At 34.1% G+C, this 27,982-nt stretch overlaps 8 protein-coding genes across 14 annotated transcripts; 4 read left to right on the forward strand and 4 right to left on the reverse strand.

The window, feature by feature from the left end:
• Window positions 1-1,605: 1,605 nt before the first annotated feature.
• On the forward strand, window positions 1,606-4,812 carry LOC117584348 (ATP-dependent RNA helicase me31b). Its single transcript, XM_034273180.1, has 5 exons — window positions 1,606-1,655; window positions 2,572-2,671; window positions 3,308-3,686; window positions 3,755-4,402; window positions 4,582-4,812. The coding sequence occupies exons 1-5, from the start codon at window positions 1,606-1,608 to the stop codon at window positions 4,782-4,784; spliced, it is 1,380 nt and encodes a 459-aa protein (XP_034129071.1). The 3' UTR covers window positions 4,785-4,812.
• A 632-nt stretch (window positions 4,813-5,444) lies between these two features.
• Window positions 5,445-10,504, forward strand: LOC117584331 (insulin receptor substrate 1). 3 transcript variants are annotated; one of them, XM_034273162.1, is made up of 8 exons: window positions 5,457-5,623; window positions 6,618-7,002; window positions 7,136-7,316; window positions 7,490-7,621; window positions 7,766-7,947; window positions 8,058-8,310; window positions 8,455-8,540; window positions 9,056-9,226. In XM_034273162.1, the coding sequence occupies exons 2-8, from the start codon at window positions 6,636-6,638 to the stop codon at window positions 9,085-9,087; spliced, it is 1,233 nt and encodes a 410-aa protein (XP_034129053.1). In that variant the 5' UTR covers window positions 5,457-5,623; window positions 6,618-6,635; the 3' UTR covers window positions 9,088-9,226. The 3 variants fall into 3 exon arrangements, with proteins under 3 accessions (XP_034129051.1, XP_034129053.1, XP_034129052.1); XM_034273160.1 differs by lacking the exon at window positions 8,455-8,540 and having other exon boundaries at window positions 5,445-5,623; window positions 9,056-10,504; XM_034273161.1 differs by lacking the exon at window positions 8,455-8,540 and having other exon boundaries at window positions 5,482-5,497; window positions 9,056-10,504.
• A 230-nt stretch (window positions 10,505-10,734) lies between these two features.
• LOC117584500 (MORN repeat-containing protein 3) lies at window positions 10,735-11,816 on the forward strand. Its single transcript, XM_034273432.1, has 2 exons — window positions 10,735-11,252; window positions 11,313-11,816. The coding sequence occupies exons 1-2, from the start codon at window positions 10,775-10,777 to the stop codon at window positions 11,750-11,752; spliced, it is 918 nt and encodes a 305-aa protein (XP_034129323.1). The 5' UTR covers window positions 10,735-10,774; the 3' UTR covers window positions 11,753-11,816.
• A 370-nt stretch (window positions 11,817-12,186) lies between these two features.
• Window positions 12,187-13,695, reverse strand: LOC117584501 (FUN14 domain-containing protein 2). Its single transcript, XM_034273433.1, has 3 exons — window positions 13,542-13,695; window positions 12,641-12,836; window positions 12,187-12,386 (listed from the first exon to the last, which is right to left on the reverse strand). Exons 1-3 carry the CDS (start codon window positions 13,643-13,645, stop codon window positions 12,204-12,206), a joined length of 483 nt encoding a protein of 160 aa, XP_034129324.1. The 5' UTR covers window positions 13,646-13,695; the 3' UTR covers window positions 12,187-12,203.
• A 621-nt stretch (window positions 13,696-14,316) lies between these two features.
• Window positions 14,317-16,069, reverse strand: LOC117584524 (putative serine/threonine-protein kinase STE20-like). The gene is made up of 4 exons (XM_034273472.1): window positions 15,736-16,069; window positions 15,045-15,461; window positions 14,718-14,954; window positions 14,317-14,551 (listed from the first exon to the last, which is right to left on the reverse strand). Exons 1-4 carry the CDS (start codon window positions 16,040-16,042, stop codon window positions 14,487-14,489), a joined length of 1,026 nt encoding a protein of 341 aa, XP_034129363.1. The 5' UTR covers window positions 16,043-16,069; the 3' UTR covers window positions 14,317-14,486.
• A 789-nt stretch (window positions 16,070-16,858) lies between these two features.
• Window positions 16,859-19,369, reverse strand: LOC117584243 (schwannomin-interacting protein 1 homolog). Its single transcript, XM_034273040.1, has 6 exons — window positions 19,280-19,369; window positions 18,560-18,648; window positions 18,093-18,165; window positions 17,583-17,896; window positions 17,250-17,518; window positions 16,859-17,112 (listed from the first exon to the last, which is right to left on the reverse strand). Exons 2-6 carry the CDS (start codon window positions 18,614-18,616, stop codon window positions 17,055-17,057), a joined length of 771 nt encoding a protein of 256 aa, XP_034128931.1. The 5' UTR covers window positions 18,617-18,648; window positions 19,280-19,369; the 3' UTR covers window positions 16,859-17,054.
• Window positions 19,370-21,074: 1,705 nt separating this feature from the next.
• On the forward strand, window positions 21,075-24,866 carry LOC117584242 (tyrosine-protein kinase transmembrane receptor Ror). The gene is made up of 8 exons (XM_034273039.1): window positions 21,075-21,304; window positions 22,149-22,301; window positions 22,361-22,960; window positions 23,110-23,326; window positions 23,567-23,771; window positions 23,835-24,279; window positions 24,349-24,481; window positions 24,541-24,866. Exons 1-8 carry the CDS (start codon window positions 21,204-21,206, stop codon window positions 24,742-24,744), a joined length of 2,058 nt encoding a protein of 685 aa, XP_034128930.1. The 5' UTR covers window positions 21,075-21,203; the 3' UTR covers window positions 24,745-24,866.
• A 640-nt stretch (window positions 24,867-25,506) lies between these two features.
• Window positions 25,507-27,274, reverse strand: LOC117584244 (probable elongation factor 1-delta). 5 transcript variants are annotated; one of them, XM_034273043.1, is made up of 3 exons: window positions 27,111-27,267; window positions 26,738-26,827; window positions 25,507-26,082 (listed from the first exon to the last, which is right to left on the reverse strand). In XM_034273043.1, exons 1-3 carry the CDS (start codon window positions 27,195-27,197, stop codon window positions 25,516-25,518), a joined length of 744 nt encoding a protein of 247 aa, XP_034128934.1. In that variant the 5' UTR covers window positions 27,198-27,267; the 3' UTR covers window positions 25,507-25,515. The 5 variants fall into 5 exon arrangements, with proteins under 5 accessions (XP_034128934.1, XP_034128932.1, XP_034128933.1 ...); XM_034273041.1 differs by having other exon boundaries at window positions 26,732-26,827; XM_034273042.1 differs by having other exon boundaries at window positions 26,738-26,838; window positions 27,122-27,253.
• Window positions 27,275-27,982: the final 708 nt, after the last annotated feature.

Here is a 27,982-nt window from a genome sequence, read left to right on the forward strand (position 1 = left end):
ACTGATTGCCACAATAGCTACAAAAAACCGTACTTAACAATTTAAAGTTTAAATTTAAAAAAAACCAATTGGGAAAAATTCCACTATCTCACTATCTCTCAAAGAGGACTGTCACCAAACTAAAGAAAATGCTTGGAAACCCCTAAATATAGCCATGACACAAACCAACATGATCAATTACATAGATCTGAGAAATTAAAATAAGGAAAGGAGACACAATTACCGGGTCAACTGGATCATTTATCTAGTTCAACATACGGAGGTTCTGTGGTCTTAACTCAACAAAACAAATCCTGTTTCCAAAGGAACCCAACGGAAATAGCTAAACCACTTGCAAAACACTGGTCCGATCTATCCATAGATAAAGACAGACTCATCAATTACAACCGACCCACATAACAAGTAGATAAAGATAAAACCGACATTTCCTCATACAGACCTACATATCTCAAAAAACTGCTGAGTAGGAAAAGTTCTGGACAAAACAATTGCCAACAGATTGTGTTTGTTTCTAGCCAACAACACCCAAATCAATCTTTAGCTAGTGGACTTTATACATAAACCATATTTGGTTGTTGTGGCTTTTATAGTCTCTGATTTTCAGGCGCTCATCAAGATAGATTGATGAGATGGGAGAGAATATTGAAGATTTGAGTGTGGCCCGAGTTTCACACGAATACATGAAGGAAGAACGCCTAACGGAGCATAAGACTCACTGTAAGAGGCATAGCAATCTCTTCCAACAAAGTTTCAAACTGAGTTTAGGCAGTTTAGAAGAGTTACGTATAGCAACAAAATTAATAATAACAGTCAAATTATGGCTTTTAATTAATTTTCCTTTCAGCTGTCTAATTATGATCAGCAAAAAAGTAAAGACATTTCAGCCACACCAAATTGTTAGCATCAGTTGTGTTTTCATGGATGGTACCACCGTTCCACCAGGATTGCTCCTGAATGTTCTGTCATCGAGTCGTTGCTCTGGTCAATAAGTAAATTTTGTAAATCCTCGATTAAACTAGAAAAGTCTGCAAAGAATGCATAAAATAATTAATTAATTTAAATAGTTTGTATTGTGCTCTCAACACCGCTCATAGCCAAAGATTTTAAGGTTGGCGCGTAACTCACCCTTTCATGGCCACGCAATGTCATTATAAATTTGAGAGTTTTTCCAAACTCCCCGAAAACCTCTCATAGTTATAGCTGCAGGTGTCCACAAAATCTCCTATCCAATGCCAAAATATATTTAAATTATATTTGTTTGTTTTTAAAGCTTATATGAGTTATTTTCCCTTTTCCTTCCTCAGACTTATTATAGCCGGCATAATTTTATTCTTATTCACTCTGTAAAAAAATGTGTTTCATTTTCGTATTCCATTTCCAAAGTGTGTGGCAAAAATTCTGTTAGAAAAATTTTCCGAGTGCACTTGTTATTGGTACTAGTGACAGCATGTTGTAAGGCGACTAAAATCTTTAAAAGTCTTTTGAGCCTTCGTTGCATAAAAACACACAATCAATATAAATAAATCTGTAGATGCTCGTACTACCGCAAATTCTTTTTTAGTGAAATACAACCTATTAATTTGGGCAAAACTGTGAATTACAATTATGATGACGGAAAAAATATCTTCTGGCCACACTAATTTATCAAACAAGGGGTTTGTGTTTTATTTATCTAAACAATCTTAATGCCAAAATAACATTACTAACGCATTGGTATTCATTACTTAATTGACTTAATTTTTCTGCCGAATCGCATATTTTTCTTTTAATGCCGAATCGCATATGCCTCTTATTTACAAAAATATGCAAAAGTATGTGTAATGTACATGCATGAAAAAGTTGATTGTTTTAAAATATAATGCTTACATATATTAAAATGATTCAACTGCAATTGTAATAGTTGAACTTCATGCGCAACACAAATGCTAGTCTAGTATTGATAACATCTAATTCCACTACATAAAGAACATATTTTTGCAAAAGAAATTAAACTCAAGCAAATGTATTTGAAATTTCCTAATGTTAACATTTAAGTTAGGCTTATACATACATATGTACACATGCATATACATTCATTTTATATATCTCGCAAAAGGCACGTTCGTTGGTTTGCTGAATATGTTCTGTAATTTAGTAATATGAATGTATATTATAATGATATTCAGGCCTTACACAAACATACATTACATACATACATACATATTTACCTCTGCACGCCGGCATGCTATAAGATGGCGATCATGTGAAAGTACTTTCCTGATGATGAGTGGGCAAAATCATGCTTAACTGTTCACTCAAATTTTAACTTCTCAAAAAATGTATAAATTCGCATCGCATTGTATCGAATCAAGCCCAACATACAGTTAAAATTTAATTTTCCGTATTTAGACTTTATAATGTCTAAAAGGTCTCAGTCCAACCTTTCCCCCATATTCTTTGTCCATATAAAGCCAAAAACAATAAATCAATCAGTTTTTGATAACTTGCAATCCAAACCTGCAAAGAGTAAAAATAGGCAGGCACATTCACTGTGCACCTATGTAATAATAAACATTTGTTTTCATTTTTTAGCATAATTAATGATCATAAAATTCTTGGAAACATCAGTGACGATATGGGCTGGAAATCTAAGCTAAAGCTACCCCCAAAGGATAATCGATTTAAAACAACAGTGAGTATTCGTTTAAAAAATAATTTATTTTAGAGCTTTCAATTAAGGGGACAACTGAATTCGTTTTTACAATCATCGTAGTAGTAGACATGCTGTTTAGGCAACGACTCACAATTTTCCTTTTAATTTTTTCTTAAAAAAGCTTAATGTTTATTTACATAATTTACATAAAATGTCTTTATAATTTGTATAAATGATGAGACTAGTGTTGGAAACGACACGTAAGTTAAATATTGCCATTGCCACTGAAAGAACGAGAGTTCTAATGAACTTACTGAAGTTGATAGAAACTATTGTGCTATTTCCCCTTGATTGACTACCCATATCATGTCTCTATATTTGATGCCCCCGGACTTATTTTCATAAAGTTATGTTATCATGCCTGTTGACGAGCTTAGCCAAATATTTGTGCCGAAGTGGTCAACATACCGACAGAGATGTTTGAAATAGTGTTGCAAAACTCATCAATACCATGTGTTATTGTTTTTTTTTTTTTCATTAATTAACTTTACGCTGAAGTTTCAAATGCAATTTTTTGTATAAACTCGAACAGTTTACCAATTGCTATTTCAAGTGGTCGTTAACCATTGTCCAAATTTGAGTATCAAGTAAATGAATGCTTACCCCTTTTTTCAGGATGTGACCGATACACGTGGAAACGAATTTGAAGAGTTTTGCCTAAAGAGAGAATTACTTATGGGAATTTTTGAAAAAGGATGGGAACGTCCTTCTCCCATTCAAGAGGCTGCTATACCGATTGCTTTGAGTGGAAAAGATGTGCTAGCACGAGCCAAAAATGGAACTGGTAAAACTGGAGCTTATTGTATTCCAGTTTTAGAGCAAATAGACCCAACGAAAGACTATATCCAAGCGTTAGTGATGGTTCCTACACGTGAACTAGCCTTACAAACTTCACAAATATGCATTGAACTGGCAAAGCATCTTGATATACGAGTAATGGTCACCACTGGAGGTACCATACTGAAAGACGATATTTTGCGTATATATCAAAAAGGTAATTATAAATATTACATATGCATATAATGGTTCTCATCGATTAATGGCTTTAATTTGTATTTACAGTACAACTAATTATTGCGACTCCCGGACGAATATTGGATTTGATGGATAAGAAAGTTGCTGATATGTCGCATTGTAGGATATTAGTTTTGGATGAAGCCGATAAACTACTATCGCTTGATTTTCAAGGCATGCTGGATCATGTTATATTAAAATTGCCAAAGGATCCACAGATACTGCTCTTTTCTGCAACATTTCCACTGACTGTTAAAAATTTTATGGAGAAGCATTTACGCGAGCCTTATGAAATTAACCTTATGGAGGAACTGACGTTGAAAGGTGTCACTCAGTACTACGCATTTGTACAAGAACGCCAAAAAGTGCACTGTCTAAACACATTATTTTCAAAATTGCAAATTAATCAATCTATAATATTCTGCAATTCTACGCAACGTGTTGAGTTATTAGCTAAAAAAATCACAGAGCTTGGATATTGCTGCTATTATATACATGCAAAAATGGCGCAAGCTCATAGAAACAGAGTTTTTCATGACTTCCGTCAAGGTCTCTGTAGGAATTTAGTATGCTCGGATTTATTTACTAGAGGAATCGATGTCCAAGCCGTGAATGTTGTAATTAATTTTGATTTTCCTCGAATGGCTGAGACATATTTACATCGTATTGGCCGTTCTGGACGGTTCGGTCATTTGGGTAAGTAATTATCTTACAACTCAAGTCGTTACATTGTTAGAAATTATATAGACACCGGTCTTTACATTGTTTAAGTCTGGTTCTTTTCTGTTTAGCTCAATATTTACAGTTTAAATAGCTCAATAATGTTAAAAACTGATTTTAATCTTTAAACTTAATTATTTTTGTGTTCTTTTTAGGAATTGCTATAAATCTAATAACTTACGAAGATCGCTTTGATCTTCATCGGATTGAAAAGGAGCTTGGTACTGAAATAAAACCCATACCGAAGGTTATCGACCCTGCATTGTATGTAGCAAATGTTGGCGGATCATCTGGAGAAATTTGCAATAACAGTGATCTTAATACTTCTGCAAACGAGGAAGGAAATGTTAGCAAATAGAAAGAAATCATCTAAAATTGTAATTATAGGCTTTTAAGTAAAAATATAATACATGAAATCAATAAAGTGAATGAAATTTTTCGGAAAACTAAAACCGACGTAAATAAATGAACTATAAATAAGCAGAAGTAGAATCAGCATGAAAATCATGTATTTATATTACGTACTAGTAAATAATTGGATTGAACCACTCGGCAAACTACACATGTGGAGGCTCCAAATCCAATAAAAACTAGAAATGCATACATGTATGGATGATTGGCTCGCAGGACTTTGGCTCTTGTAGCTGATAGCTTCATCTGTAATGTTCAGTATGGGTTTGCTGCTCCAAAAATGTTAATAATCTGCACGTTTATATACGATATATATTCGATAATTTTAACTAATACCATGTTAATTCATTACAAATCCAATCACAGCGAAAAAATGAAGTTACTACTTAAATTAAAACAATGACTTGCTTATTGTCATCAGCTGTTTTTGTGTGGATGGTTCCTGGTGGCATAGGATTCGGATTTTCACCTGCGTCAATTCCCACAGTTCCATATACCTGCTGAGTGGGAAGAGGATATAAAAACATCGATGAAATCAATGTTGTTCCATCTCTATCTTTGATATGTTTTCGTGTCACCACTACTTATCTGGTTGAAAATAAAAACTTGGGTTTGTTTGTGGTCAATAACAATACAGATGTGTAATGAATTATAAAAAAAGTGAATTTAAATTATATCATTAAATGCAAATATTTGGAAAACCAACATATGTAACTATTTTTATGCGATGCTATTCGCATGCTATGTGTGTTCGTGTGAAACCAGTATACATTAATACGCTACATCGTAAGTTATGTATTATGCTAATTTCTTTATGCATAAATGTTCTATATCGTAATAGTATAGCAATGTTCAAGTTAAATACAGAATGCTGTTGATTATTTTTGTAAGGTCATTACAAAGTAGGTCTTCACTTATACATATTTGTTGTTAAATTATGACTAAATTGACAATTCACAAATAAAGAATACTAAAAAATGCTATTGCGTGGTAAGTTAGGTGACAATAATTTACGACTCGTAGACGAAAAATTATACGCGTACAAAAAAAAGTTTGTACTTATGTGTAAAATGTGTATACTACATTTGTATGTGTGTACATTTCCAAGCATTAAAATGTCCCTGTTAACACTATAAATAGTTTCTAATAACAATAAATAACATAATACTTGAAAAGTTCCTAATTAGTTGGTTTAATAGTTTTTAAAAATGTTTTCCATAAGTATGGATTTGGAAAGATATGTATGAATCTTTTAATCAATTGTCAAAGCCATAACATAAACAAGTCATTAGTTGCTTTGAAAGGTTCTCTTTTGTACTCTCTGTGTCGTTTGGTTCGTTTTTAAGGTTTAATACCTTTCATTCCTATTTTGCTTCGTGTTCAAATTCATATACACAGAAATCGCGAGCAGAATTGGAATCAGTGGAAACAATTCCACCTAAAAATGTCAGCTGTGCAACCGAACTTCGAGCGGCTTAGGGGTGAAAACTAAGCTAGTATTGACACCTTCCAATATTACATTAACCCAGGCGCTATTACGCAGTTTTATTAGTTTTATCAATTCAAAACAATTGTTATTGAATTTGTTTATTATTTCAAAACAAAAAAATTAAATTTCATCAGCTCAAAAAAAAACGACGAGGAACGTTGTGAGACGCGACTTTAGCGGCGTAAAAAATTTCTAAATATATATGTCAAGGCTACAAATATAGTTCATAAAGAGTATTTTAATTATATAATTAAAAAATGACCCACTAATGTCTTACTTTTTTTATTTCAGATTGTAAATATTGAAAAAATGGCTTCAACATCGGATGATGGATTAGTGCTAAGCGGCTACCAAAAAAAACTAAAAACAATGAAAAAAAAATTCTTTGTTTTGTATGAAAAAACCAACAATGCAGCTGCACGTTTAGAATATTACGATACGGAGAAAAAATTTTTGCAAAAAACAGAACCAAAACGAGTAATTTATTTAAGTAGCTGCTTTAATATAAATCCTCGTTTTGATACTAAACATAGATTTGTTATTATGTTATCGTCAAGAGAAGGCGGATTTGGAATTGTGCTCGAAAGTGATAGTGATCTACGTACATGGCTGGAAAAATTATTATTCTTGCAACGGCATCAGGCAAACATAAATGGTCAAATGCAATCAACATATGGTAGGTTGAATTCAAATAATAATATTTATGTTACAAAAATTGTTTGTCCTGACTGGATGGTGAATAATTTTAGCTTTTGTTATATTCGAAAAGACTAAACCATTTTAATAAGGATATTTGTGTTTCCTTACAGACCATGTCTGGCAAGTTTATATTCAAAAAAAAGGAATGTCGGAAAAAGTTGGAATTACTGGAACCTATCACTGCTGCCTAACCTCAAAATCGCTAACACTCGTTTGCATAGGTCCGGAAAAATTACCAAATGGCGATAGCCGAATCTCTAGTATTGAGATTCTTTTGACAACAATACGTCGGTAAGTACAGACGCTTACTCAGACGGCCGGACAGACAGACAGAAGCAGACTCGACTATTGACGCTTATTAAGAACGCTTCCTTTTGAAAGCAATTCTCAACTCATTTAAACCAATCCAATTGTATCGTTTTTTATTTATTTACATTTTATACATTTCGTAAATTTGTTTCTAGATGTGGCCATGCACCTCCTCAATGCATTTTCTATATGGAACTTGGCCGTCAGAGTGTTTTAGGCTGTGGGGAATTATGGATGGAAACGGATAATGCTGCTGTCGCTACAAATATGCATAATATAATTTTAAGGTAACTAGCAAAATTGAATTCATTATAAATACTTAAAAATTACAGTGGGTATATAATTTTCAGTTTTTTTTACTGATACTTATCTGCTTATATTTAAAATCGAATAATTAATTAGTCTTTGGTATCTTTACTTGTATTTTCCAGCGCCATGTCAGCTAAAACTGAGACTAACATGAACTTTTTGAATGTGTACCAAGCAAGACCTGATATTGGTCAGGAACCAATGAGAAAACGTTCATCATCCGCAAACGAATCCTCCAAACCAATTATACAAACTCGTCAAAGCGCTGTTGAATTGAGGAATAGTAGTTCCATACATAATAGTAGTAAGTGCAAACTAATTTATGTTCAGAAGATCTAACATACTCGTAAACTCTTCAATTACCAGGCAAAACAAAATATGTTGTATTAATTCTAATCCTTTTTTTGTTTTTAGCTTATGGAAGAGAAAGGTGTGATAGTTTACCAACAAGAAATCGAACCTTAAGCGACGGCAGCAATCAAATAAACCTTGGATCAAATCATGGTTTCCGATCTAACACGATTGCTGGGAACCGTCCAAACACTACCAATAAACCCAACTGTAGTCCACCGTTTTATACACCATTAAGATGCTCGGAATCTGAAGAATCATCAATTAGTGTGGACGAATCCGATGATAACGGAACTTTTACCCCTTATCGACGAAAGTAAGTGAATAATTATCAATCGAAAAATAAGATACTAAACTGTACACTGCTACGTTTTGACATATTGTGGCTGCAATGATGATGAACACAACAAAGCATCAACTTTTAAGAACTAAAACATAATCGATGTTACGTTTATTTCAGCACCCGGTCTTCCAAAGGAGTTATTCCCGAAGAAAATATTGACGATTTTGCCAGTGCTGAATTGAGTTCAACCACTGTAAATAATGGTAATTGGCACATAAAAACAGATACAAATTATTATTGGCTAATTGGCTACGAAATAAACTAAATAAATCTCTCACAACTATGGATATAAGGCTACTGAGGATACTTTGGAAATTCACTATGCCTAGCACATTTACTTTAAAACCTCAGATTAGTATTAAACAACTTTTCACGACCGCGACTTTTTAATTTAAAATTAAAAGGACTCGTATGTAGACTTTTTGTTATTCAAGATCTAGATATTGAGACGGATAATCAGTGAGTATAAACCGTATTCTGTAAACATATCAACTCGATTGCAGGGCATTACAATTTTCTTTCTGTGGCATAGAATATATCGATTCTGATTAAATTCAAGTAAAAATATTGTGAGTAGAGAACTCGCCTTTCAATGTAACCTCTCTAATGCTGCATTATATACATTCTTTGTTAGCTTCAAACCAAATAATTATTTTAACTGTTATTTTAAATTATTTTGAAACTAATCAGAATTGCTATTTCTCAAATGTTGTTGCAGGTTTGTTCGACCAATTCGAGCTTACTCAATAGGCAATAAAGTTGAGCACTCAAATCTAAAACGCATTGGATACATAAATGAAAGTGGAAAGAACTCACATCGTGTTCGAGCTTATTCCGTTGGTTCAAAGTCCAAAATACCTCGATGTGACTTGCAACGTATTGTTCTTGTGGAAAAGGATAAAAACAAAGCTGGGACGAACGGAAGCCATAATAATATATTCACAGATAATTCTATTCCAAGTGAAGTCATTCATACGAATACAATTCGAGAAAACAAATCAACAAGCGCTCCTCTATTGGGTCTTAAGCATCAAGTAAACACTGATCGTATGAGTGATCTGATGGAAATTGATTTTTCGCGAACCTCGATTTTGGTAAAAAAAAAGCGAATTAAAGACGATGACATTCCCGAAAATATTGAAAATGGTTTTTCAACATACCGTCGAAACCTTCCTCTTCGAAACCTTGTTACTACTGATCCAAACGTTCTTGAGGAACAACAAATTAATAGTGAACCTCGCGCTTCAGATGGTGGATACTTGGAAATGAAACCGGTTGGTAAAACGGCTTACTGTGAGTCCAGTGTGGCTTTTCTTCAAAATAAAATGGATAAGATCAAGCTAAAAGACTTTTCGGAACCACATATACAGGATTTAAATGAAACGAGAAAAACAGATAACCCCAATCCATCCGTAATTGTTGAAGAACTGCAGAAATCTAGTTTAAATGAAATTGGTTGTCAAACTATGGAATTAACCACCTCACCTGACAGTAATGAAAATCTTGGTTTAATGAGGCAACGAACCAACATGAATCAAGAAATTGAAAGCAGCAAGAAAAATAAACCAGAATTCGGCACAGGAGACCCAAGATCAGTTCCAGATGAAATTAAATTCGTAAATTCAACAAGCAATGATGAATACGCACAAGTTACAGGAAAAATCAGTCAGTTTGCTAATAAACAAAACGATGTTGGATATAAAATTATTCACATAAAAAGTGACAGCTCACTAATCTCATTAAAGAAAAATCAAGTGGCCATTCCTAATGACGATTCGGAGCATAGACTTCAAGATAAGTGTATTATGGTAGCCGACAAAGGTCAAGGTCCCAGCTCAAGCAATGCGAAATGCAATTTGAAGATAAAAATAGCTGATTTAAAAAGAACAGATGCCAGTACAATATCCACAATTCTTCCAATTAAAAATTTAAATTTCCCATCTGATCACACTTCACGCATATCCCATCCTGAACTTTACTACGCAAGTCTTGATCTTCCCCATGTTAGCGGAAAAAACACAGGAGCATTTCTCAAAAGAGGCTCATGTGAATCGCCGCCAGTTGCATTGTCTGCAGGAGGTGGGAATGCGTATGCAAAAATTGATTTTGATCAATCCGACTCATCTTCCTCCTCATCGAACGTAGTTAATGCTTAAAGTTAATTGTTGACTATGTGAATTTAACTTTTTTAACATTGTAAATGTATTGTACATATTTTTGCAACAGCTTCAAATTTTATATAATATAAAATAAATTGTATTTACAGTGTCAAACATTAATCTGACCTACAGAAATTTTGTGCGATCGAAAGAGAGAATGAGCAAGCATAAGGTGAGTTGTTGGAATGTTACATATGAAGTTGGCTATTAATAAATAGACAACCACAAAACATTCAGTATTCCAATACTCACATTTTACACAAATTTTTGTTAATACAATGGGTACCTGGTTGGAGCGTTTTGTTTGCCCCAACAAGCCTGTTTGCAGTACTGGGAGAAGAGCTACATTATACTTTCCTGGTGGGGGCACCTATGCTGGCTACTGGAAATGTAATCAACAGCAAGGCTGGGGTGTGATGAAGACGGCAAAGCGAGATGCCAAGTACTTTATTGATAAAAAGCATCCCGATGGTCAACTCGTCTATGAGGGTCATTGGGTGATGAACAAACGGCAAGGGATTGGGTCGATGCTTCGCAAGCGTGGCGCAGATGTACAGCTGATATATGCGGGGCGATGGTACGATGATATGAAGTGCGGCGAGGGCAAACAGTTCTATCCCGATGGCTGTGTCTACTTCGGAAACTGGCTTAGGAATCGACGACATGGTCTTGGCATTCAATGGTATGGAGATGGTGGCATTTATGTGGGCGAGTGGGAGACTAATTTCCGACATGGCTTGGGTGTCATGTTTTATGGTTTGTATGCTGAATAAGCTTTATATGTTTTAATGCTTAAAACTCTATCCCGAAACTTAGCTAATGGCAACCGTTACGAAGGACACTTTGCGCGTGGATATAAAAATGGCGAGGGTGTGTTCTATCATATGCACACTGGTCAAATTCAAAAGGGAATGTGGGAAAATGATAATGCAAAGACATCCCTGATGCAGGATGAAACCCTCATTCGACGCCAAGACACAGTCAGTCCATATCCGATTGAACGGAATTATCTAAAATATCCCAATGAAATAATACGCAAGCTCTTCCAGAGGTACAAACCTCTCAGCGATAAGCCACACCGTCGATTCAATGACACGGTAACTCTGGAATTCATTCACCACCGCAGGCAGTTTGCTTGCCTCGAGGAACGTGTCGTTTCGGCAACTAATGTGGATCTCTACCCGAATACTGGGTTTGTTTGCACTTGCAACTGCGCTCAGATAGCCAGAAACGAGACAAAAACCAGTCAGATCTAACTAAATTTCAAAAGAACAGGATTTAATATAAAAGAAATCCACCCAAATGCCTTTTGTGGCTAGCTCTCAATTTATCTAGTTGACTTCCCTCTGTTTACAGCTAGATTGCTCTCGGGTTTTGTTCGCCTTACGTCATGGGTCGGTCGCACATGTTGGCAGAAGTTTGGTACCATTACCAAATGGGAGCTGAAGTCGCAAAATCGACTAGTACCGTTTCCTTGTATGAACTGGCATGTATGTTTAGTCACTAAGCTTTAGTGATCACAGGCATTGAGGGGGCCGAGAAAATCAGTCCTTTGTATTTGTTGGAATATGCTGAAAAATAATGTATCCAATTAAATTTGATTCCCATTTGATTGCTTCAAAACAAGTACTATTTTTTATTGTATTATATATTACTTAAAATATAAAACTCGCATGAAGTAAATTGTTTGTGGTATTTAAAAATAAATTAACCGGTTGCTATGCCTAATGCAACTCCACCAAAAAATGCTGCTGTAAAAATGTGGAGTTCATTCACTTTTGGGCCATCTTCATCTCCGATAAGCTTTGTGTACCATTTTTTTACTTTTTTACCTTTGTTTTTTAACAAGCTCTCTGCTTTTACCATTTTATCATCGACAAATCTTTCAGTCTGCAATTAAAAATAATAAAACAACTTTGTTATACAAGATTTTATCTTTAAGAAAAATACAGGGATTCTGGCCATAATCATGATCCCGAGATTCAGCAATATAAATTATATACACAGTTTTGATACAAATATTTAGAGTCGGATATCAAATCAGTCAGCCGTAGCTTTTATAGTCTTTGAGATCTAGGCGCTCATCAAGACGGATGGGCTGACTCGGCATTATATACCGGTAGAACTGTGGTTTTAAAATTTACCTTATCGACCCAAGTGGTTTCACGCCCAAGAACTGAAGATTCCACTTTGTTTGCAATTGAACCAACGCTTTTTGTCATCTTGGACCAGTTTACTTCAATTATTCCTTCTTGGTGCGCTATTTCCAATAATATTATGCTTCCGCCAATCGCAAATGCTGCAAATTTCCCAATTTTCATTGTTGTAAATCCAGTGGCCCTTAAAAGTTGTAAAAATAAAATAGATTTTTAGCCTTAACTTTATTTTGTTTTTTGAAATAATGTGTAAAAAGGATTCGAAAGACCAAATGTTCATCAAGGGAACTGTTGCAACCGGTCCTACTGTTGAAGTCGTTTTCAAACTAGAATGATCCTGGTGTACGAATATTATGTGTGCCTACTGTATCCACATATATCCTTAATATAAACTCTACCCAGTTTCTTGAGGACGTTTTTAATTTTTTTTTAAATTTAAATTTCGAATTTCTTTTATTTTGTGATGGGTTTGCACATGTTCGGGTAATTCGAATGTTGGCGGTAGTGCCGTCTCTTTTATTACGTTTAGCGCATTTCTTTATTTAGACTTATACAACTGAATGCTGAAAACTAAGAAATGCAACGCAAATGCGGATTCGTATGAACAATTCATTTTGTGCGTCGAACTAAGTCAACTCTTTCGATTCAATTCAATAATATTCTTTTGTTTTAATTAAATCCAGCCACTCAGATCTCTAGTATGTATGTACATAATAATGCAGATATCTGAGTCATAAGCTAAAGCCAGATGAATGATGCCTTGATCAAGTCGAAAGAGTCGAAGTCGCTAGTGAAGTCGGAAAGCAGAATCGCATACAAATTCAACTTATTTGAATTTACAATATTGTTATGTGAGTACATGTACAGATATATTATATACGCTACATACCATCCTGAGGTAACTCCAATTAGCAGTTGTGAGTAAGCAGACCGCTTACTAATATTATTAAAAGTGTTTTTTATAATTTTAGAGCAGTCATCCATTTCGGACATTATGTATAATTTTGTTTTGTCGATATATTGAGAATATACGTTTAGATACAATGTGACCAAATAACTATTATTGGCTGATTAAAAGATAGTAAGGGTACTCTAACAATTTATGTTTATAAAAATATATTTATTTTGTAGCATTACTTTATCTCAACAAAAAGTATGATCCAATTTGCTCGGATACAGCGTGAAAGACATTACCTCAGAATGTTTTTTATTATCATAATAATTATTATAAAAAGACAGGGTCACATTATAATTGCATCTTGCCAGCCGGCTTCTAGTACTCTGTTTTTTCCAGTATTAATCTGAGTTTTTTGTTGCGTATATTTTGACTGGTCGGCAAACAATCATTCTCACGAAATATTTTTGACCGGCGATTACAAAAATTCGATTTTTCTCATAGCTGAAAATTGAACGGTCCGTAGGTACAAGAATAAAGCGTAAGGGTAAGTTGGCACAATAAGGTTTTTCTATTTGTTTGTCGCGGTCTACGGCTCGTTTGAAGAAAATCTACCCAAGCCTTTTATTTGTCTCACGGCAACAAACAAATTTTTGCAACGAGTCTTACAGTAGCTGAGTACGCCCAGCGCACAGCTAGCAGATAAAAGAATCTTGTTATCTAAAAACCCCTATGGGTCTTCAACGAAGCAGATGACGCAAACTCGTAGTTTTTGTTTAAATATAAATTGGTTAACTCTTTTATTGATGTACATATATTACAGTTTATATGAAGTCGGCTAGACAGCAACAGAGCATATTATTTAAGAGATATCAACTCAAATTAGTATCAGAAACTTAGTAACTATTCAAGCATTTTAATGTACTGCGTTTACATAAATTAAAAACACCATTTGACGTCTTCCAAATGTTTCACATTGGCAGAAGCTGCACGCAAAGGCTCATCTGAAAAAATTAAGATAACAAAAATTGTATTTCAGTTATAAAGAGATTCTTTGACACATGTTGTAACGCTTGGATAAATAAAAAATAGATAAATACCATGCTTAAGCCTAACTCAATATTGCGATCTAAATGTAGCTCAACTACACTCCAACTGTCTCCTATTTACCTTTAATATAAGTACAGCTTTGCAGATCGAAATTCAACCCTTTGAGTTGATCTAAGATACTAGAATTCCGACATTGCTTAAAAAAAGAATGTGTCATTAATTTATGTGCACTCCAGCGACACGTAGGATTTTTATTCAGGCAAATTTCCATGTACTGGTGAAAGTCATCTGAAAAGGTTCTCTGGTTGTTCATGGCACTAGGGACTGCTTCTCGGGAATAATTAACTGAACTTAATCCTGAAACAATAAATAATATTTAGTACGGTTTTGTACTTTTCTACTAGGAAGGTGTTCCCAATACATGAAGTTCTCGCTTTCAATAATTACCTTGACTGGATTTATCTGATAACGAAGGTAGATTTCCACGAATTTTTTCTGTGCACATGAAAGTTAGTTCTGAATCCAAAAATGGTTGAAAACCATTTGCCATTTCATAAGAAGTGATTCCAATCGAATACAGGTCACTCTTTTCTGTGTATCCAGATAAATTTTGATATAATATCTCTGGAGCTGTCCAGTTTAAATTTTCTGCCTTTCCAACTGTTGACCCATATAAAACTTGATCTCTTTTGCCTTGGTTAATAAAAGACCGAGAGTCCCGAAAATTTGATAAAATTGCTTTATTGCGATCTAACAGTATACTTTTAGCCCTTAACGATCCATGAATGAAGTGGTGAGAGTGTATGTACACCAAAGCAGACATTATATCTTTGAATATCAGTGCTATTAAAATCTCCGGAAATCCTGTAAAACAATGAAAATATTATTATTAATATTTCTAAAAATATTATAAAATGTAATGTAATGTAAATGTTTTCACAATGGAACAGCCAACAAAACGTTGGTACTAAACCCGTTTTTTGGGGCGTTTTTAAATTGTAATTTTTAACTCATTCGAAGTCTAAAAGTCTGGATGAAACACTTGGTACCTCTAGTTCTTCTGGTCTCTGAGTACTAGGCGCACATAGGGACGAACATAGTAAATAATATTTGATCAACAGAATGATAATGAACTTACCAGAAGTGAAAACATTTTCAAGTAGTGTTTGGCAATTTCCAAAACAAACAAATGGAAACACCATGTACACATAATTCTTGTCAACAAAACAGTGCAGCAGGCTATTTATATTTGTATGTTTAAACTGTCGACATTTTAAAACATCTTCACATATCCTCGTCACTTTATCCGCTTGTTGTTCGACTGAAATTTGTTTGATAACTACACATTTGTTTGAATTCAGATAATTGGCCTTGTATACTGTTCCAAATGTTCCGGCCTTAATTGTAGAGTTTAATTTATAGTCGGATATATTATTGCTAAACATTGTAAATATACACGGTGCAGGGAAGTGCGACCGCGGACTTTTCGGTAAAATATACGGTGTGACGCTCAAAAATATACCAAAATATAGCTTTTAATTTTCAAAATATACTGAAAAAATAGCTACATTGTTTTTGGCGGCTCTTTCTGAGGCGGACGAGTAGCCATCAAAATATTTTGTATAGATGGTCATCATTTCTCTGACGTAGAAAGATGAAAATTTCAGATTTTCAAAAACTTTTTAACATTATGAAAAAATTAAAATTAAAAAAATTGTATTTAACCGTCCTTGCATGAATTCGTAGGCTTTTAATTATTAAAAATATACAATTTAGCGGAGATTGAATCATATATGTCGTATTTTTTAGATAGTTTAATAATAGATAGACCTATTGGAATACCATTTTCAACAACCAACTTTCTTTCTTATACAGACTATGGAGCTTGAGACAGTCACTACTGCCGGAGAAACGCTCGTAACTGTCCTCTTCGCTTTGAACGAAGTTCACAGTACCCTCTCTCTCTCTCTCTCTCTCGGGCAATAGAGGCTAGGCAAGAACAACTGTTAACCGCTCAAGCAACCGCACGACTCTCTATTCAGATTTATACTTACAAATGTGTTTTTAGCCATGACAATTTCCATGTATGTTCTTATGTATATCGCTTTATTACATTCTTTTATTTTATATATATGGTAAATTAATAAATTAATTAACTATTAATACAATAATGAAGAATCCAAATTTTTATATTATTAAAAATATACATTTTAAACATAGAAGTCGTAATATAATACATTGTTCTTGGAGATAAGGGTTTTTTGTTGGGTCTCAAAATTCTAAAGGGTGCATATAATATTAGATCGACTTTGTTTGAATTTTATTAAATTTATTTGTTCGCCATTAGCTACAGTGCTGTGACAAAAATTTTCGTTTTGCAGACTAAAGGTTAGCTGATAATAATAAAGACTTTGCATAAGGTTTACAGATTTTAAATAGGTTTGATGGCAAATATTCCTAAAAATCCGTCGGTAGATCAGGATCTCTTGAGTTATGCGGAGCACTTGAGCTATTTCTGAAAATAATTTAAATTTTCTATGAATTAACTCAGTTATCGAATTGATTATTTCTTGAATTTTGGTAGAGTTTATGTGTAAGTTTATCTTTAAATAATTATAATACATTTTAACACTGAACATAATAGTTACTTACAAGAAGTTATTGATTTTTTCAAGATCATGCAATATGACATCTTGATCTAAATGGAGATCGTCACGCTCTTTCAGACTTTCCAAAAGATTTACATTTAGTTGCTGAATAATCGCTTGAAAACGATCCACCAATAATTGTAGAAGCGTTATATTTACACCTGTGAGTAATTGCCTTGATATCCAGCGATGATTTGAGTCCATATTTATGCCCACACTATAAAGCATTGTTCGTATTATGTCCACTATACGCGTGGCGCCATTATTCTGGCTCTAAAATTCGGATAATAAATAATGATACAAAAAGGTACATTCCAAAGAAAATAAATAAACAAACCTTAATTTTCCTTTGTGCTATTTTCCTTGATTGGGCTAAAGCAAGTCGCACCTCTATTTGAAGCTTCGATTGTTTCGTAAAAAAGAAAGCCTGGTCATTAGGTTGCCGTTCCTGCGTTTTCTTCATATTTCCATTTGAATTATTAATATATATTTGTTTATTGTTAATTTGGTGATTTGTATAATCTTTATTATATTTTGTGGAATAAAAAATTGATGGTCTTCGAAGTACTCCACTTGCTAACTTTGGACAAGTTTCAGAATCGGAACTATAGCTTTCAGTGTCCGAGCAGATATCCTTTTTTAATTCTAAGCCTGTAAGATAAAATACAAATGACTTATAAATAAATAAATGCCTTAAAAATCCATCAGCTCTACTTATTAATTTCTGATAGCGCCGTGTTCTTCTTCACATGTTCTACTTAATATTGATATTATATACATATAGTAGAGGGGCATTTTTTGTGCAGTACAACAGCAACATTTCGTTGCTATTTGATGTTATACTCACTTTTAATATTATTTAAGAGATTTTCTTCTTTAAAGGCCAATCTTTTGCAGATTTCATCTCGGTTGTAACGACGCTGTAATGAAAAATTAATCGGTCATTTTTTTAACCTGTTAAATATTGAATACATAAAAAAAATTATGAAACTATTATTATCACAAAATAGACGATCTATCCTCATCCATCATCCTCATCTTCTACGTAGCTGAAAGGGGGTAACGACATACCATGTGCATATCAATTGGCGACATATGTAACTCCACCCATATATTTTTCAGCAGGAGATACCGTAATCCATCGCATTATCGGACCTCAACACATATACATACATATGTACGCTCAAAAGGAATAAAGAAAAAATGTTGGTGGCTCTCCGAGGAGAGCTATTCTTTATCGTAATTAATCCTGCTATAATGGCATTAAACACGGAGGGAAAACTGTTTGGGTTGGTAATGGGTTGATAAACTAACCTTTATTTCAATTTTGTTCGCCATTTTAAAGTGGTTTTGAAATGTTTCCAAGTCCATGTCAAGAGCCACCTTGTATGCATCAAATTGTTCTATAAAAGTATATTTAACGCGTTAGTAAATAAGTGACCATTTTGTTTTTCTGTTTGACGCCTATTTCTCAGAGACTTAAATAGTTAGAGTCACCAAATTTTGTGTGAAGACTCATGAAATATCACAACATACATAAGTAGCATATTTAATTACCTAAGAATTTTGGAGAGGAATTGTTGTTTGCATAAATAATGGGATGTTCCACGTATTGTGCCCAACATGATGAATTGAAGTATCGACTACTTCTTTGTATTTTGATGTTTTCAGCCAAAGGTTTTATTTTCGTACAGTTGTTTTTGATTTCCTCCAAGTAACTTTCAGTTTCACTCATTATATATTTTTGTTGATTACATTTTTTATAGTCAAATTTATCCGGAGGTAGTTGTCGCTCATCATGTGATGACTTTCTACACTTCATTTTTGTTGGTTCATGTCCACATGGTGTATTTTTCAACCTAATTTTTCGACTGTTGTCTTCAGAACTTCGTAATTCATTTATATTCCTTAACGCTTCACCACCATTTGAAAGTTCTGCATCGCTTATCTGAAAGTATAATTGTTAAATAAGCATTTTATAACCTAATTTTTATATATATTTTCTTATACATATCTTTCTCTGTGTTCACTTACCTTAGATAAATTTAAAACATGTAAGCTTTCCATAAGTTGCTTTCTTTTATAACCTGTGAAAAGTAAGTCAAATTCACGTTCTACTTCCTCTCCAAAATCTCCGACAATGTCAATTTTACTTGGTCCAGGGATTTTATCTTTTTTACAAGGCCGTTGAGAATTGTTGATTTTTGTTATATAATTTTCACTAATATTATAAATAAGTTCTGGTTTATTTAACATTTCTGTTGATATTTCTGATAATGTTTTCTCATTTACATCATTATGTATATTTGTTAATGACATTTTTAAAGAAATTTAGTAGCTTTCCAAAAAGAACACAGATCTTTGTTTTGATCTGAATTTCTGGGGTAATTTTCTATTTGGAATTTTAAAATTTTTCCCACTGCAATATTCCTTTTAAGTTCACTCCTGAAAGATATTAATAAAAAAGTATTGCGTAAAAGTTGTTTAAGATATTATTTTATTACGAGTAAAAAGGCATTGCGAAGATCGAAGGACCTTAGCAACTCCTCTCAACTGAAAAAAGTGGGCAAAACTACTTTGGAGTGTTGACTTATCACCCTGAGCCACACTTTGATTTAAATTCGACCGGCAAATTGCATGGTTTGTCCAGTAGAAAAATAACTTTAATAACATAAGGATCGAGAAATGGTTTCATATCAAACATCCTTGGCCCAACAGCCACCCTTTACAAAAAAAAATCAAGTCTCTTCAGCCAGTGGTGTAAGCTGTGGGGCTGTTGATTTTATATTGATAAATAATTATTTTGAATTCACTGATGAAGCGGTTAGGTCATATTCCACTATCATTAGTAGATATGCCATAAAATAAATGTACACACAATATGTACATATATACATAAATGTGCGGTTGTTATTTAAAAAAACACAAAGTTGTAGATAACATTATTTGAAGCCCCGCAATATTAACCAACATACACGATTTCAAGGTTAACCAAGAAGCCTAACAAGCCAATATATTTTAACCTCCCACAAACAAAACATTATCTACAATACATTTAAAATGATGCAAATTATTTCAGCTGTACTTATTCAAATTTATAAGAGATTTTACTTGGAAGCTTTAAAGAAAAAACGGTGACTCGTTGAATTAAATATATGTACATATGTATTTAAACGTCGAACATAAACATTTCGACATCGGCTTGACTCATGCGCAGATAAAAAGGACCCTAACTCAACACTTCACATTGTACATTTGTGTTGGGACACTGCTCTATGGTTTAAATTGTTAGGTTGTCTTTTGGTACATCTATTATGTCTGAAGCTAAAATAAAACGTGAACCAGATTTTTGAGTACGTTTCCAAGCTTCTTTGTAATTATAAACATTGCCATTCTAATTACATTACTGACTCGATTTTTACTCATAGAACAGAACATACTTTGTACATGGTTAAATAAATATTTTTAAAGGCATCCGTATATTTATTTATTTATTTATTTTACATGAAAAACATTTGTTCTGTTGCCCAGATCAAGACCAAGACCAGCGAGAGAAAGAAAGAAGGATGGGAGAAGTGTAGCAGCACAGAATACATTTACACCTCTGGTCACTCTCTGCGGCTAGCAAAATATTTTGCGCGTTTTGCTAGCAAACCTGTTTATACAAATTTATCTTTTTCAAGCCGCTAGCAATCTAACATTTGAGAACTAGGCTTTAACAAAATCCAAATGAAGGTCTACCATACCCATTTTGTTTGACAGGATAATAGTCCTGAAGACCAAAGACAAAGTCTAAACTGGCTTTGTGCTATCGATACATCGATAAGGGATCAACAACCCCTATTAGGCTGATAAGGGAAGAAAATTGCATTTATATTTTAGACAATATTTTCATTGTAAAAGTCAAATATGTCAATTAAATTACTCCGATAAATATAAATAAATAAAACTGTTCAATATGGAGAAATATTTCAATTTTATTCTGAGCATTTTAGTAATGCTACCAGCAATGAAAAATCAAGATGTGTTTGCAAGTAATGTTGTGTTTGGAATGAATGGGTAGGTGCAAAATATCCTTTAAAATCCAATGATTTCAATTTACATATTTATGTATTGATTGTGTTGATTTTTTGGAATTATGTTTTTGAAATTTTTAGAAACCTCCAATATGATTCTCGGCTTATGCTTGTGAAAATAGAGGTCGCCAAGTAAACAACGAATACTGACGATTGCCTGTCACTTTGTTAGTTATATGCGGTACTCCTAGATTTAAGAGGCTTTTATGTTTGTGGTTGAAGTTGTGTGCGCAACACTCAGAATGAAACGTTTCCGACCCTATAAAGAAGATTTATTTTTGACCAGCATCAATTTTGCATCCAGACTGCCGTATATCACACTGTTACAAGTGTATTTAAAAATATACACATATGTTCATATAATGTACAATCAGTGCCCAGGCCGCTCATTACCGTTACAGGTACCGGCGAGCAACTCCGTTTGACACGGCCAGGACTTACTTTCTGCATTCCGTTATGTGTTTTCGGGAATCTACCTGTAGTTTTGTATCGGTTTGCGAAACTGGGAAAATAGTTATCTTTAGCAAATTGAATAATGAAAATAGCATTGTCTTTTTATTGTACAATTTTATATTTGGATACCTCGATAACAATAGTCCAAGTGAATTGGTTCATAAAGAAGCACTTCTTCGCCCGAAACCGGAGTGTAGCTTGATTGCGATTATTCTCTTATGTTACCGTTGCCAGAAGTATAAGTATTGTTACCGGCTTGTTACCAATTGTGGCCTGTAGGATGTTGTCAGCCATATTTTCGACAACGCTTTGCTCGTTTGAAGGGAGCTTGCCCCCTAGTACAGATTTATTTTATCTGATGTTGTTTTTTACAGTTTTCAGCAATCTTCAGGAATTTGTCATTTATACAATGGTACCATTTGTCAAGATGTTTTAAGAAACGTCCACGTTTTTATATCGCCGAATCTCACCATGAATGTCATAGAGGAACGACTGAAAGCCGCTTATGGTGTAATCAAAGAATCAAAGTAAGCTTTTTTTTTAAATTATAAAATCCTTTGGAAATTATTAAGATTCCTCCTTTCAGGGATATGAATTCGAATTGTCGAATGTATGCCTTACCCAGTCTATGCTTCAGTTCGCTACCAATTTGTCGAACTCCTGAACGAACAAATCTATTGTACTTTGCAAATGTCGCAACGAATGCCAAGCGTATGAAATTTCAAAATACAACGACACGAAATAAGAGGACTAAAACTAGAGATATTAAAAACATAAATATGTTTTTAAAAAAAAAGTCCACTGTTTATGAGGATGTGTTCAGAAACGATATTTCGAGTAACTACCCACCAACTAGAGAATCTGAAAATGTAAAACGCATTTGTCGGGAAGAATGCGAACTTTTAGAAAATGAACTTTGCCAAAAGGAGTATGCCATTGCCAAGAGACATCCCGTCATTGGTGTGGTTGGAGTAGAAGATTGCCAAAAGTTACCACCACATAAAGACTGTTTGTCTTTGGGAATAACTATTGACGTAGATGAAAATGAGAAATGCTACTGGGAGAACGGTTCAAGCTATAGAGGGATACAAAATTCATCAGTATCTGGAAAATCTTGTTTAAGATGGTCTTGGTTAATGAAAGAAATATCCGACTTTCCCGAACTTATTGGTCAAAATTATTGCAGGTATGTGTGTTTCCAACCCTTTATTTTACTGAAAGCGAATTTTTATCTGTCTGATATTTGTACCTGAGTTAAGCGTTTAGTAATTATTTTTAAAGATTCAATGATACCGCCGGATAAAAATTAAAAATTTGTTTTCTTTTTCTTTCTAGGAATCCCGGAAATGTTGAAAGTAGCCCTTGGTGTTTTGTGGATTCTTCGAGTGAACGATTTATTGAACTTTGTGATATTCCCAAATGTGCTGAAAAGATTTGGATAACCATTGCTTGGACGACCGGAGCAACCATCATTGTTTTCATAATATTTTTGTCCATATTACTTTTTCAAAGGAGAAATTTTATGCACTATGGGATGAGCAATATTCAAAACGTATGTAATGGAGCTAACAAATTATTTATTTAGCGAGCATAACATTCTCAAGAAAGACAGTATTGGGCTTCGATTGATAAATAATGTTCGTTATTCCGTTTGGTTTCAGCGCATACGAGAAGGTCTTTACATATTAAGTTCGACAGCTTATGAACTTTTTCTTGAGACTGTTTTGTCTGCTTACAGCCTTTTGGCATTAGACTTCACACCCATACTAATGATTGCAATTTTACTCTTCAGATAAATACACCTAGTGCTGATAAAAATATATATGGAAATGCACAGTTTAGCTCTAACCAAGATGTGGGAAGAATTCATCTAGGCAATATTTCGGATAATATTTCCATAGGACCTAAGACCTCGGAACGAAACACTATGTTGAGAATATCACATTTCACATTGCAAGACGTTGAGTTCTTAGAAGAGCTGGGCGAAGGAGCTTTTGGCAAGTTATTTCATTAAATATTTTATGTTTTTTGTATAACAACAAATGTATACATAATTCCAGGTAAAGTATATAAAGGACAACTGAAACAATATAATAAAACCGTCACAGTTGCTATCAAGGCCCTGAAAGAAAACGCTTCATTGAAAACGCAACAAGATTTTAAGCGTGAAATTGAACTAATATCGGACCTAAAGCACCAAAATATTGTCTGTATATTGGGTGTAGTTTTGAATAAAGAGCCTTACTGTATGCTCTTCGAGTATATGGCTAATGGTGATGTGCACGAGTTTTTAATTTCGAACTCACCAAGTGAAGGTAAATCACTTACACAGCTGGAATTTCTACAAATTGCATTGCAAATCAGCGAAGGAATGCAATATTTATCAGCTCATCATTACGTTCATCGGGATCTGGCTGCTCGTAACTGTTTGGTCAATGAGGGATTGATCGTCAAAATTTCTGATTTCGGATTGTCCAGAGATATTTACAGCTCAGATTATTACCGGTACATAAATATATATATAACCTTTGGCTAATTTGGCTCATTTAATTCAATTTATATTTGTGTTTTAAGGGTCCAGTCAAAGTCGTTATTACCTGTACGCTGGATGCCATCAGAGTCTATTTTATATGGAAAATTTACAACAGAAAGTGATGTGTGGTCATTTGGAGTACTGCTTTGGGAAATATACAGCTATGGAATGCAGGTAAATTCTGTGATACGATTTGGATTCTATATACCTACATATATTTCATATTTTTGCAGCCATATTACGGCTATAGTAACCAAGAAGTAATCAGCTTAATTCGGTCAAGACAGTTACTTTCCTCTCCAGAAAACTGTCCAGCAGCAGTTTATTCTCTTATGATAGAATGCTGGAATGAGCAATCAGTAAAACGTCCTACATTCACAGACATTTCGAACCGTTTAAAAACGTGGCATGATGGGCATATTAATGAAAATAACTAAGTAAACAATGATAGTTGTATGTTCGCTATGATATTACATTTTCTACAAATCTCAGTTAATATACGTTTAAGTTTTCAATGAAATAAAAAACTTAGTCATGTGATTACTGGGTGTTGGGCACAAATTTTAACTTACTAACGTACTTTCGACTCGTTATTGATATTAGAACTGGCTCGTAAAAGATATCATAAAAGGTCAGCAAACGATTCCTTTTTGCGATGGCTTAAAAAGTTTAATTCCATTTTGTTCCCATAATTATCAATTTCCGTTTACTTTTTGTACATATTTGAGGATATGTGTATGTAATAAGGATATTAAATAAATATTATATGGTCAAAATGGCTCCGGGGTCACCGGAAAACGTCTGTAATTCGGGGCCTGGTCCAAATGGTAGCCCCCAGCACGCAATATGTTGAATGCAGATCTGCGGCGGTCATACCGACCTGGTTGAACGTCGAAAAGGGGAAAGACCGAAGCCACGCCATGCCCAACAGGTGAAATTCCTACTTGAAGTTTTAAGCTATTAAACCAGCTATGCCTTTATCTGCTCTTTCCCTTTACCCCCTAACCTGGAGTACAGATAACCCCTAGATGGCGTTAAAAGAAGTTCGACCATCAAATCTTTAACTCTTCGAGTACCGGGTCTAAAAATATAAACTATTAACTGTATTTGCATTATTAAACGAACAACTTTTTACAAGACTCCAAATATTCCATTTTTATTTTGTTGTTTCTGTAGAAGGCTAAGAATTGTATTACATATTACATCTCTTATATTTTGTTAAATGCAGCTATGTCAACGCTTTGGACAAAATCTTCTAATTTTTCTATTTCTTCAGTAAGCCAATCAATAGAAACTTTATCATCCTCAACAACACATGATATACTTAATTTCTTAATTCCAAAAGCGACTGGGACAAGTTTAGAAGCTCCCCATAGTAATCCTTCCAAAGTAATTTTTCGGATTTCCACTTCCATAGCTCCGAGGTCAGTTTCATCATCCCATGGCTTAACGTCTAAAATTAGACTTGACTTTGCTATTATGGTAGCTTTAGTTGATTTCTTAGCTTTATAAGCGGCCAGTCGTTCCTCTCTTATGCGCACAGTCTCCTGAGTTTCTTCTTCACTATCAGAAGCAAATAAGTCGACATCATCATCCTCTTTCAGGTTACCATTGGAAATACTCAGCCGATTCTCAACGGCTTGGAGGCGCTTCAATACATCGGAGTGTTCTTGTAATAATTTAACAAATTTAGATCTAAGATCCGCATTTTCATTTTCTAGTAGCAATATTCTGTCTAGAACCTCCGACCTGCTCGTATCATTGGTAAAATCAATCTGAAATAAAGTATTTTTAGTTTATTAGAGACCAAATGTATAGTTCAACATAAAAAAGTAGATACAATTATAATATAGAAAAATTATGTACGAGAAATTGTTAAGAAAGTCGTAGGTCATATAGTGCTTTTCTCTATCGGGAAGGTTATTAAACGAATCTTATTAGATCCACTAGAAACTTTATTCCATTAATACTTCCACTTTATAGATCGAATTGTGCATTGCATGAGCCATTTATTGTCCTATGTTCGAACTATACTTTCCTGTACCTGTGCAAATAAAATACTTTTCCTGTGGCTAGTTATATTTTTGGTTTATTTTCCACAAATATTAGTCTAACACCAATCTTCAAAGTTCGCGACCGGTTTGGTTCTACGAGTAGTGCGACATGCGGCTGCTCCCCTCTGTTGGGTCTCTCATAGACCACTTAATTGATGCATTCACATAAACATGTCAACAACATAAACATATCTATCAATGCATAGATGCATCAATTAGCCGTACAATCGAAGCTTACTTTTGGAGACAGCGAGTCTAAGAGATTTAAATGCATCCTAACCTACAAATTATTAATCTGTCCAACAACCAGGGATATGGTTGCGAGACAAAGTAAACACAATTTAAGAAAAACAAAAAAAAATAAAATTACTTTTACCTTTTCCAGAGAGGTCTGTATATGTTCTCTAGCCTTTGCAATTTCGGACACTAAAGGGCTGTAGTGGTGGCTCACCTGCAGCGGTGTAACCTTAAAAATAAGACCAAAATTGATAAGAGTCTTGTGTGTTTGCATGGAGTAGATCGAATTGGGGCATACATTTGTATACCCGGTACTTAATGAGTTAAAGGGTACATATTATAGGGTATATTATATTTGTGTTCGAAGTGGATGTATGTATGTACATACTTACATATATGTACTTTTATGAATATCATATATGTAAAATGTATGTATGTAGAATCGGAAGCATCTATTAAGAATAGTGTTCTTATACTTTCGACTATTCGGATCACGGAAAAAAGGAACTTACCTTAAGTACGTCTTCGTAAAACCTTTTTTCTGCTAAATTATATCGGCCCTTATCCGTCCAAAACAAGTCCAAAGCTTCCACTCTCATTCTGATTTTTTTTTTGCACGTTGGTAAATAGGACGAATAGAAATATACAAGATTTCGATTTTGAAATTATACAACAGACAGATGGCGTCAAGATGACGACGGATGTTCACTGTCCTATATACAATGGAACGAAGGAAACTGGAACACAAACTTGAAATTTATCCATACGAAATACTTTATTTGTGTTCTCGTAATTCCTAATATCCCATGAAAGTTTTCTTTGACGAAAGCAACTCATGAATACAACAAAACATGAGATTCTTATTGGTATAATTTAATTTTAAATAAAGTAGTAGTAGTAGTCAGTAGGCATGAAAAAACTACAAACAATCAATGCTATCTCTATCTAAATTCATATGGAAAAGCGTCGCTAAACTAATTTGGAATGCTCAATATTGCCAATATGCTTCAGCAAATACAGTCAACCGGCGAATCATGAATTTGACTTGTCAGCTTAAAATGCAAGCTCGTGGTGGGTCTGGTGGTTGACTTTATTCGGCAGGCATATTGCATGTTTGCAGTTGAAAATAGGAGATACAACACTTGTTCATTGCATTTCCGCACCGTTGGATCGGACTTATTCAATAATGAAGTGCTTTTTGCATGTAGTACGTTTATACAAGATTTGCATTTTTTTCAAATTTTTTTTTTATAAAGAAACACAAAACAGAATATCCCTAGAGCATGAACTCTGCCCAGTTTGGTCACACTGGGCATCGAGCAAAATTATCGCTCTTCTGTCGACATTATATGTGCGGCATCTATTATGCACTAGGAGTTAGGTA

The sequence above is a fragment of the Drosophila guanche genome, unplaced genomic scaffold (genome assembly GCF_900245975.1).
Source record: "Drosophila guanche unplaced genomic scaffold, DGUA_6, whole genome shotgun sequence".
Taxonomy (NCBI): domain Eukaryota; kingdom Metazoa; phylum Arthropoda; class Insecta; order Diptera; family Drosophilidae; genus Drosophila; species Drosophila guanche.

Coding starts and splice junctions, on each gene's coding strand:
- LOC117584348 (XM_034273180.1), top strand. CDS start 1,606: ATGATGACGGAAAAAATATCTTCTGGCCACACTAATTTATCAAACAAG. Junction 2,672..3,307: donor ATAATCGATTTAAAACAACA/GTGAGTATTCGT, acceptor CCCTTTTTTCAG/GATGTGACCGATACACGTGG. Junction 3,687..3,754: donor TTTGCGTATATATCAAAAAG/GTAATTATAAAT, acceptor TTGTATTTACAG/TACAACTAATTATTGCGACT.
- LOC117584331 (XM_034273160.1), top strand. CDS start 6,636: ATGGCTTCAACATCGGATGATGGATTAGTGCTAAGCGGCTACCAAAAA. Junction 7,317..7,489: donor CTTTTGACAACAATACGTCG/GTAAGTACAGAC, acceptor ATTTGTTTCTAG/ATGTGGCCATGCACCTCCTC. Junction 7,622..7,765: donor ATGCATAATATAATTTTAAG/GTAACTAGCAAA, acceptor TGTATTTTCCAG/CGCCATGTCAGCTAAAACTG.
- LOC117584500 (XM_034273432.1), top strand. CDS start 10,775: ATGGGTACCTGGTTGGAGCGTTTTGTTTGCCCCAACAAGCCTGTTTGC. Junction 11,253..11,312: donor CTTGGGTGTCATGTTTTATG/GTTTGTATGCTG, acceptor CCCGAAACTTAG/CTAATGGCAACCGTTACGAA.
- LOC117584501 (XM_034273433.1), bottom strand. CDS start 13,645: ATGTCCGAAATGGATGACTGCTCTAAAATTATAAAAAACACTTTTAAT. Junction 12,837..13,541: donor ATTGGAGTTACCTCAGGATG/GTATGTAGCGTA, acceptor ACAACTTTTAAG/GGCCACTGGATTTACAACAA. Junction 12,387..12,640: donor AAACCACTTGGGTCGATAAG/GTAAATTTTAAA, acceptor TTTTAATTGCAG/ACTGAAAGATTTGTCGATGA.
- LOC117584524 (XM_034273472.1), bottom strand. CDS start 16,042: ATGTTTAGCAATAATATATCCGACTATAAATTAAACTCTACAATTAAG. Junction 14,955..15,044: donor ATCAGATAAATCCAGTCAAG/GTAATTATTGAA, acceptor TTATTGTTTCAG/GATTAAGTTCAGTTAATTAT. Junction 14,552..14,717: donor AAGCTGTACTTATATTAAAG/GTAAATAGGAGA, acceptor TAATTTTTTCAG/ATGAGCCTTTGCGTGCAGCT.
- LOC117584243 (XM_034273040.1), bottom strand. CDS start 18,616: ATGGACTTGGAAACATTTCAAAACCACTTTAAAATGGCGAACAAAATT. Junction 18,166..18,559: donor CGAACAAAATTGAAATAAAG/GTTAGTTTATCA, acceptor TTTTCATTACAG/CGTCGTTACAACCGAGATGA. Junction 17,519..17,582: donor TAGCACAAAGGAAAATTAAG/GTTTGTTTATTT, acceptor TCCGAATTTTAG/AGCCAGAATAATGGCGCCAC.
- LOC117584242 (XM_034273039.1), top strand. CDS start 21,204: ATGGAGAAATATTTCAATTTTATTCTGAGCATTTTAGTAATGCTACCA. Junction 21,305..22,148: donor GTTGTGTTTGGAATGAATGG/GTAGGTGCAAAA, acceptor TGTTTTTTACAG/TTTTCAGCAATCTTCAGGAA. Junction 24,280..24,348: donor TACAGCTCAGATTATTACCG/GTACATAAATAT, acceptor TTGTGTTTTAAG/GGTCCAGTCAAAGTCGTTAT.
- LOC117584244 (XM_034273041.1), bottom strand. CDS start 27,197: ATGAGAGTGGAAGCTTTGGACTTGTTTTGGACGGATAAGGGCCGATAT. Junction 26,828..27,110: donor TTTACGAAGACGTACTTAAG/GTAAGTTCCTTT, acceptor CTTATTTTTAAG/GTTACACCGCTGCAGGTGAG. Junction 26,083..26,731: donor CCTCTCTGGAAAAGGTAAAA/GTAATTTTATTT, acceptor ACTTTATTTCAG/ATTGATTTTACCAATGATAC.